Source organism: Prenolepis imparis, unplaced genomic scaffold, assembly GCF_030444845.1.
Source record: "Prenolepis imparis isolate NDT839.2.m4 unplaced genomic scaffold, iyPreImpa1.0 SCAF_69, whole genome shotgun sequence".
Taxonomy (NCBI): Eukaryota; Metazoa; Arthropoda; class Insecta; order Hymenoptera; family Formicidae; genus Prenolepis; species Prenolepis imparis.
The window spans coordinates 96281-106321 of record NW_028141227.1 but is presented as its reverse complement, the minus strand read 5'-3'; the positions used below and the strand labels follow the sequence as shown (position 1 = coordinate 106321).

General features: G+C 31.4%; 1 protein-coding gene, 1 long non-coding RNA gene and 1 pseudogene across 3 annotated transcripts; 2 read left to right on the top strand and 1 right to left on the bottom strand.

Annotated features, from left to right (window-relative positions):
• Positions 1–1404: 1404 nt before the first annotated feature.
• LOC145947361 (esterase FE4-like) overlaps positions 1405–10041 on the bottom strand; it is a 33764-nt pseudogene continuing 25127 nt past the window's right edge.
• LOC145947353 (uncharacterized) lies at positions 2269–4603 on the top strand. Of its 2 annotated transcripts, none has more exons than XM_083057156.1 (4): positions 2269–3537; positions 3617–3915; positions 4001–4141; positions 4467–4603. In XM_083057156.1, the coding sequence occupies exons 2-4, from the start codon at positions 3643–3645 to the stop codon at positions 4479–4481; spliced, it is 429 nt and encodes a 142-aa protein (XP_082913282.1). In that variant the 5' UTR covers positions 2269–3537; positions 3617–3642; the 3' UTR covers positions 4482–4603. The 2 variants fall into 2 exon arrangements, with proteins under 2 accessions (XP_082913282.1, XP_082913281.1); XM_083057155.1 differs by having other exon boundaries at positions 2269–3549.
• Positions 7999–9719, top strand: LOC145947365 (uncharacterized). Its single transcript, XR_014427156.1, has 3 exons — positions 7999–8841; positions 8939–9163; positions 9528–9719. It is a non-coding gene; the product is annotated as an uncharacterized LOC145947365 (long non-coding RNA).

The window sequence follows — 10041 nt, the reverse complement described above, 5'->3', positions numbered from 1 at the left end:
GCCTCCCACCGAATCTGCAGGCATCGGACCGCATAAATCCGCATGGATTAATTCGCCTACTTTGTTTCTTCTAATTTGCGCCCTTCTTCTGAATGGCAATTTATACTGCTTTCCTAGTACGCAATATTCGCAGAAAAACTTATTATCATTCTCTAATTTTATTCCGGTTACTAAATTTTTGTTTATTATTTCGCGCAATGCACTGCAATTAATATGTGCAAGTCGCTGATGCCATAAATTCAAATCGTTTTTAATAGTAACATTTGCTTCGTGTTTTGTGACAACTTTAAATATCATTCTATATAGATTATTCTTTTCGCGCTTCTCCCGTAAGCTGTTAAATCGTTTCCCGAATAAATGAGAGCACTCTCCGAAGTTAGACGCAAGCTAAAACCTTTTTGTGTGATTACGCCAATTGAAAATAAATTTCTCTTTAAGTCGGGTACGTAAAGGACATCGTCGATACGACCGTTAATCCATCTTCCGTTTACATATTTTTGAATATTTATTGTACCGCGTCCTTTCACTTCGCAAATAGAGTTATCGCCTAAACAGACTATTTCGTTCGTCTCGGTCAATTCGCCGAATCAATGCCTTTGAAAAGACATGTGTTTGCTAGCTCCGCTGTCGAGCAGCCAAGTATATTGAGTGTCCGCGTTCAAAACATTTTCTTCGACATTCGAACTCGTAATTACAAACGCGCCATGTTTATCTGAATTACCTTCTTGCTCGTTCGACATTTGATTAACACGACCGTTATTATCACGCTCATATTTTTTTGAATTTTTTCTTCTACGACATTCTCTCGCGTAATGTCCTTTTTTATGACAATAAGAGCATTCGATGTCTTTCTTAATTTTACTATATATACTCGGATTATCAAATTTCTTGTTACTATGTAATTTTACAGTCCATTTACCGGCATTTGTTGCTGCAAGCGCCTCCGTTGCTGCATCCATGACTGTCAGGCGTTGTTCCTCTTTTATTAAGCGTTCTATTAGGTTCGCGCGGGTCTGGTTCTCTACAGCAACGCTGTCCCAGGCGATGATGAGAGGATTTAATTTTCCGGGAAGTGTCATCAAAATCTTCGTGTTTATGGCCACGTCGGACAAGACTTCTCCTACGTCGCTTAGTTGTCTTGCAAGGCTCTCGATTTTTGCAACGTGCTGCATTACTTTGTCGTTTATTCCCATTTTATATTCATAGAATTGTGATAAGAGTATGGATTTGTTTGTTGCGCTTCGTTGCTCGTGAATGCTGCTTAATTTTTGCCACATTTCGCTTGCTGTTTGACAAGTGATCAAATACTCCAGTTGGGAAAACTCCATTGAGGAAGCAAGAATGCATTTTGCTTTCGCATTCTTGTGCGTCCAGGCTGTGTACGTTACACCTTCTTCGGCGGGTCTTGCTAAGGTTCCTTCGACTACTCCCTTGAGATCGCTGGCTTCGAACACTGCCAGCATTTGGAATTTCCACAGCTGGAAAGGAGGAGGGTCAATAAGGGCGTTTTTATGCCCCCTCTGGATTTTCATAAAACAATTTTTTTTGTCTTGTATGATCATTAGGAATGTCAAAAATAATCATTAGGTGAGAAAAAAATTCGATCCATATAGCCAAAATTAATCATTAGTTTAGGTGTACCACTATGGTATCTAAGCCCTTTTTATGACTAATAAGTAAACTAATGAAATATTTTCGGTCATTATACTGCTTTGCCATAATATTTATGTCATTTTAGACTACAATATGCATTGCCTCAAGATGAAGGTGAATACAATTCATAGTGAAAAAATTTTTGATTACTCCTGACATGGGGTGTTCATAACAAATAAATGATCACTATTAGTTGTCTACAGACTGAAGCCTCTACACCGCGTCAAGGTTGTGATCATTGTAGAGGTTTTAATTTTTTTATCTTTTTATTTTATTATTTTTTATCGAGACTTTTAACTTTTTAGAACTCAGATCACTTGAATCACTTATTCTTTTTGACATGATTACAATTGAACTTCAATTATTGAAATATTGATTAAACAAAGTAATAATATAAGATCCTGGTAGAGGTTAACAATAATATGGATAAAAGACAACGAATTATGTCGTGCGTGAAGTTGCTGCATTCGACTCATGCGACAACTTCACGCATGATGTTTACCATGAGCTATATTCACCTTCATCTTAAGGCAATGCATGTTATAGTTTAAAATGACATAAATATTATGGCAAAGCATTATAATGACCGAAAATATTTCATTAGTTTACTTATTAGTCATAAAAAGGGCTTAGATACCATAGTGGTACACCTAAACTAATAATTAATTTTGGCTTTATGGATCGAATTTTTTTCTCACCTAATGATTATTTTTGACATTCCTAATGATCATACAAGACAAAAAAAATTGTTTTATGAAAATCCAGAGGGGGCACAAAAACGCCCTTATTGACCCTCCTCCTTTGTTCCGTTGAATTTAGTAATGTTTTTCAGATCAAATGAGTCACCCATGGTGGAGGAAAGTGCCTCTCTTTGTCACCACTGTTGGAAGATCTGACTATAATGATTACTAACTGCACTCGCCTAATTTATTTAACAAAATCACGACAACCTCTCAATTCACGCGCATACCTGGGCCCATAACCTGTTGGGTTTTTTTTATGCAGTGAATATGAGAGAGAGAGGTTGAAAGAAATAAAGGCGGTCGAATATATACGGAACAGAGTAATTTATTTATGTGTATCGCCTCTCGTGGCTTTGGCAAGACTAACTGAGAATATATTCGAACGTCGATGACGAGGTGTATTCTGTCGTCAAAAATAATAACATGCGCAGGAGCTGACTTAGCAAGTGACCTCCGGCAATACACGTTCAGAAAGATGCGCGAATTGTATATACATATTATATATAACACGAAAACATATATATTTCGAAATAAATTCGTAACAGAAATAAATAAAATAAGAGCGCATTTCGCGACCACCGGCGAGCGTGAAAGAGAGAGCGCGAGCGAGAGAGCAAGAGTAAGCGAGCGTGCGAGTGAGCGAGAGAGAACGCGCGGAGAATCTCTGGCGCCCGCGATTAACCTGTGTATTTCGCCCGTCGGATCGCGCCAGATCAACCTCAGTGAAGTTAACCCCACGTTTTCCAAATTTGAAAAAAATGAGCTAGTTCTGATTGCCCCCCAAAGAGTTCTAAAGTTCTCTATCGATTATATAAAGAGTTCCGTTGATTAAAGCCTACGGCACACGGTGCGTGTTTTGTTGCTAGTTTTGCTGATAGATTCGCTGCGCACTATTCTGTGGGCTGCGTTGCGTGCTATTAAGATGGCAGTGTTGTTAGTTTTCGCTTCATACGATTATTTGCCGTTCAACAGATCCAAGATGTTTTTTTAGTTGAAGCATAACCTTCAAAGTATATATGATTAAAAAATGTGTCACATAACCTGAAAGGACAGGTTGAAGGCACGTTAATAGTCACCATCCGGTGACACGGGAAATAAAAATATGATTAAAAAAGAAAGAGAAGTGAGTTTTAAAGAAAATGTAAGAAAATTAGTAAGTATGTATAGTAAATATAGAAAAACACTAAGTGTATATATAAATCAAAGTATTTTAATTACAGCAATTCTGTTATAAGAAATAGACATCATGTCGGTAATAGGATGGACTAAAGAAGCAGTAGAGGTTTTAATTAATGCATACAAAGATGAATCTTGTTTATATGAAACTAGTAATCAAAATTATCACAACAAACATTTAAGAAATGAAGTATTAAGACGAATCAGTGTCATAGTGTCCACAATTAGACCAAATTCGAGTGAAAAAAAATGCAGTGTAAAAATACATAACCTTAGAAACCAATTTAACACTGAAAATGCAAAAGTGAGAAGATCACTTAAGAGTGGAATAGGCATTAGAAATGTGAGTATTAAAATAATATGTAAATCATGAAGTTAAACATTATATTGTATATTTTAAATAAATATTTTAATAAATATTTTGATAGGTATATAGACCTAATCTGTGGTATTACGAGTCTCTAAAATTTTTAGAAAAACATGTTATCCCAAGAAAAAGCAAGTCATCGCAGTTGTCAAATGTAAAAATAATTGCAAACACATCTACTTATTCAACACAATCAACACAGGTATGTATTTAAAATATACTGCAACTGAAACAAATCTTATTTATATATATTTTGCATATGAATGATGTACATTTATAAAATATTAATTTGCAAAATAACAAAAAATAAATATATTTCTAGAAACAATTGTGTGCGTGTGTGTGTGTGTGTATCTTTACACAGTATAGCGAGTTTAAATATATTTTTTACTTTTATTTTTTGCAATATGGTTTTTAATTAAATTATAATGATTTATTGTTAGTATTATATTTATATATGCACATGATTTAAGCAAAACTTTATAATATTGATTAATACAGTAATTTTTATTTTTTATTCTGTGTAGATTATTCAAGTTTAAGCAGTTTAAATTTTAAAAGAGATGCTGAAGAAGTCGCTACAGTAATCGGTTGCAGCTTAAAATTTTGATTTTTATACAATTTCAAAGAAGAGTGAGAAGTCACCGCGCGCGTGTCCTCGATAAACAAGCATTTACTTTTGCCTTTTTGATGAGTATAACAGCAGTGTTATATGAATTTCTTTATTATTATTATTATTATTATTAATTCTTTATTATTATAATTATTATTAAATTATTATAACTCTAATTATTAATTGTCCTTAATGATTATTGTTCATTGATTGTAATAATTGTAATAAAAAATGATAAAATCTTATAAATAAAAATTCAAATTTATACTTATAAAATAAATAATATAATTAAATAAGTATAATAATATGTTTCTCTTTTATTTATATTGCAACACACATACATATTTTTATTATAATATACAATTATTTTATTTCGCATCTTTTTTCTTTTTTACCAACTTGATGATTTAATAAATTAATTAGTTAAACAGAAATTATATTTTTGCTAATTCAAAGAGCATTTTAGGCCGGATTGATAGAGCGATATATAGTTCTGGTTTTATCAATGCTTCGTATAGGATCGACATGAGTCATAAATATTGAAAATCTCAGTTCTAATTTTATATTACCATTCAAAAACAGAGATATGCGAAGTAAAATGCTTTCTCCGAAAAGACTACAAGGACATTGTTTTACAATTTTTTTTTCTTCTACCAAACTGCACAATTAAAACAAAAGTGTTCTCTATTGTTCTTCTTTGTTCTTACATAATGCTAGCTCTATTTTTTTTTCGATGACTTATTGGTTTGCTTTCTTTATTTTTAATTTAAAAAAAACATAAAAGCATTAAAATTTCTAAAAAAATATGTCTGTTAAGAGTCTTGTATTATAAACATATAAATATATATATATATATATATATATATATATATGTGAATGGTATATTGTGAGGACCGACACTAATACATATATTTTTTCGCATACATAGATATACATCCACATGTAGATGAGTATATCAATGAAATTTTATATATGTATATTGTTTTTCAAAGTTATTAAGCATTTTTGTCTTTATACAGTGATCGTATATATTGAGGACCGATACTTTATTTTATGATAAAATACAATTATATTTTTTAATTTGAAATATCTTTGTGTATTTAGTATCTTTAATACAAATTAGAGCTTCTGACAGAATTAACTATATAAATATACATTATTAAAAATAAAATATCGTCAAAAATAAAAAAAATACATAATGTTTATTGTGAGGCCCAAGAATAATTTCTTATTATAGATACTTATTTTTGCTATTTTTCAATCATACTTATGATATACATAAATGATATTATCTCATTCTGTCTATTATCTTTTATGCTTTCTTTACTTTTCTTTATTTTTTCCCGTAATCTCTTTTTTGCCTGTTCGTTTACTCTGCTTTATTTTACTCCGTCTTCTCACTATGCTATTTTTTTGACATGTATACATATAGTATATATAATATGCATATTATACAATATGTATACAATATAGTATTTATAGATGTTCGAATATACAATTTTCATACATAAGCATTCCTTATTGCTTCTTCTAGATTGTCTTCATTCTAAATTTTGTGGTTCGGTAAAAATTTGTGAATCGCTATCTCAAGCTATTTAAATGTAAATTAGACAGAATTTTATTTTTATATAGACTTACCGCCGTTATTTATTGTAAAAAAGCCGGTGTATTTTTTAGAATTTTGTGTTAAAGCGGTGATAACGATTCAGAGGATAAAAGAGCTTTTTATCGGTTCAAAGTATCCAGAAATTCCTATTTCACGAACCACTTATCTTATGGGTGTAAATTCCCAATATCTATTTAGGCATAGCAAAATTCATTGAAACGACATATCTTTTTATTGTATTTATAAATTCTTTCTAACTCTATAAAATAATAGATGTATTTTTTTCAAACTAATTTCATTAATTTAAATAGTCGCTTTTAAATATTAGATTTTCGGAGTCTTCACAAAATAGTAGTATTATTAGAGGATCATATTCTTTATTGTCTCTCTCTCTCTCTCTCTCTCTCTCTCTCTCTCTCTCTCTCTCTCTCTCTCTCTCTCTCTCTCTCTCTCTCTCTCTCTCTCTCTCTCTCTCTCTCTCTCTCCCTCTCCCTCTCCCTCTCCCTCTCCCTCTCCCTCTCCCTCTCCCTCTCCCTCTCCCTCTCCCTCTCCCTCTCCCTCTCCCTCTCCCTCTCCCTCTCCCTCTCCCTCTCCCTCTCCCTCTCCCTCTCCCTCTCCCTCTCCCTCTCCCTCTCCCTCTCCCTCTCCCTCTCCCTCTCCCTCTCCCTCTCCCTCTCCCTCTCCCTCTCCCTCTCCCTCTCCCTCTCCCTCTCCCTCTCCCTCTCCCTCTCCCTCTCCCTCTCCCTCTCCCTCTCCCTCTCCCTCTCCCTCTCCCTCTCCCTCTCCCTCTCCCTCTCCCTCTCCCTCTCCCTCTCCCTCTCCCTCTCCCTCTCCCTCTCCCTCTCCCTCTCCCTCTCCCTCTCCCTCTCCCTCTCCCTCTCCCTCTCCCTCTCCCTCTCCCTCTCCCTCTCCCTCTCCCTCTCCCTCTCCCTCTCCCTCTCCCTCTCCCTCTCCCTCTCCCTCTCCCTCTCCCTCTCTCTCTCTCTCTCTCTCTCTCTCTCTCTCTCTGTCCTGCTTTTTCTAGCGTTCCTTCGTCCTCCTTTGTTCTTGCTTTGCAAGCATGCTTAGTAGAATAGATAGATTACTACTATAATTTCTTCAAATTGAATTTTTTTTAGATTAATTAAAAATTTTATATTGCATTTTTCTACATTTTATTGTTATTTTTTAAGATTTTATTACTATGGTTATTTGTGAGAAAACACAATTATTTTAGTGCATTTTTTATCAAGCAATATAGAGAGCATCTTATTTTCTTTTATATCAAAAATTGTATCATGTATCCAATGAAATACATTAAAAGAATTACATTTAAAATTTTTTAACATTAAGGAATAATTCATTTGTTTATTCTCTCTTTCTCATCTTTTTATACTACATTTTTTTCTACTACTAGCTACTTATTTTTAGTGTTATATTTGTTATAGTGTTATATAGTGTTTTATTTTTTGCACATTTTTATAAATACAATTGAATATGTATATGTCTTTATGTTATTTCTACTATATATAATTATAAATTTATACAATTATATATTAATTATTATTATATTCCTATTTAGTATTATATTTATATAATTTATTATTATATTCTTATATATTATACCTATATTATTATATTTTATTATATTCTATTATTGCTATATATTCAATTATTATCATTATATTATTCATAGGACTGTATATATACAGACATAACATAATACAATACATAAACAATTATTTGATAAACAATTAAAATATATTTATATTTCATCTTAAATTTATAATTATGCAATGCGATAAGAGGAAATAGTAAATAAAATTTAACATAATATTTAAAGTAAATAATATATTTTTTGTAATTCAATATTATTTTAATATTATTTTGAATGAGCTTTCTAATAAATCACGCGCGTATTCTTTATCGCCCTAGCGTCTTAGAACATATATAAATGGAAGGGGAATGCCTATTGTTCTCGACAGAAAAACGTCCCAAGGAAGTGAAACAGAAAATATGGTTCCCTCTCTCTCGTGATTAAGTAGCCGCTTATTGTAGTAAGTAGTGGCTTATTGCTCGAAAGTGCACATGCGCGGCTACTTAATCACGAGAGAGAGGCAACCATATTTTCTGTCTCACTTCCTTGGGACACATTTCAGACTGCTATTCCCCTTTCATTTATATATGTTCTAAGCCTAGCGTACTATATTTAAACGTTTGGTAATTAGCTCAGTAAAGGCCCGAGCACAAACTTTTGCATAACGCATAACGCATATGCATAAGAAATTCGATTGGTTGAATTTCTTATGCATACGTTTATGGACCAATCAAATTTCTTATGCATATGCGTAATGCGTTATGCAAAAGTCTGTGCTCTGGCCTTAAATCTGCAATCAGCCCCTGCTGGTTTATGGCGCCATGAGTATTCGCCTATATTCCCTCCGCATCGCAGTATATCTCAGGCAGTGTACCTAACCTAACCTAACCTTTATATAGACAATAAGGTTGTACAATATTATATGATATAAAAAGTAAGATCTCTTGTATAAAATGAATAAAAAAAAGTTTGCTATTTTATCAGATAATGGTCAATATAAAGTTTGCAAATATACTGATCTTACGAAGAAAAAGCAGAAAAAGCATGATAAATGTTTATTTATCAAAAAATCTAATAAGGAGACTGTGCAACTTATTGCTATTCATTGTGAGTTAAATTACATTAGATTATCTTAAATAAAATAAATCGATTTTTATTTAAAGAATTTTATGCTGTAATACAGTCTGTTTATTTATATTTGCAGGTAATTATTAAATTTTAAATGAATTAACACAAAACCTGAAGACTAACGTTCCGCAAGTAAAAATCAAAGATCTTAAAAAAGACAAGTTTACTTTTATGAAAGAAATTGAAAATTCTAATCTTACAATTAGTATGCAATCTTCTGTTTTAACTGATGTATCAGAAACGCAACTTGATTCATCAGCTTGTGCTATAAGTTCTATTAACGTGTCAGTTACATCAGAAAGTAAGTGTACAATTAAAATTTTGAATTAATTATATAAACTAAAAGTTTAATTTACAATATTGATAATTATCAACAAGAAATATTTTTAAATGTTAAGCAAATTGTGATAACATTTCTATTCTGAATATATTTATATATATTATATATATTAATTAGATCAAATTGTGGTAAAAATATTTATAAACAATAAATAATATCAAAAACTTATATTTTAAATAATGGCTATAACAGTACATTACTACGATTTAAATATGAACTATTATTTTCTAAAAAAGTATTCTTAAAAAATTAATTGAAGTAGTTATATTATCGTAATAATATTATTATATATTTTAATTACTTTTTTATGTACAAATTTTACTAGAAAAAGAAGACAAGAGGATAAAAGATATATTAAAAGATAAGGAAAAGTTAGATAAATCTCAGACATCTTTGGAAAGCTATAATATTGTTAAGAGCGCGTCTACAAAATGCATATTAAGACCACATAATAATGCTCCAACAGCATCGTACACGAATAGCAACGAATCTTTGATAATAAATTTAAACACAAATTTACTGGATAAAGGTAAACTATTAATCAAACAATAATAATTTTCTTTATATTTTGTTTTGTACAACTTAAAAACATTGAATTAGTAATACAGTTTCAAGATCACTTTAGAAAGTTCATAATTCGTGACAAAATTCCAGATAGAATTTTATTGATAATTTTATGTGGCATGTAACACAGAAAACATTAGAAATATCAGAATATATACATATACAAAATAATATCAGATATATATTTAATACGTGCGCTTTTCGAATTTTTAAATTTTTCTGTTACATGAAATTATAAATAAATTTCTATTTTGAATTTCTATCTGAAATTACAG

Bases quoted from the DNA above. Each gene is read 5' to 3' on its own strand.
- LOC145947353 (XM_083057156.1), top strand. From the start codon at position 3,643: ATGTCGGTAATAGGATGGACTAAAGAAGCAGTAGAGGTTTTAATTAAT. The intron at 3,916-4,000 runs GTGAGTATTAAA...ATATTTTGATAG, and splicing joins GTGGAATAGGCATTAGAAAT to GTATATAGACCTAATCTGTG.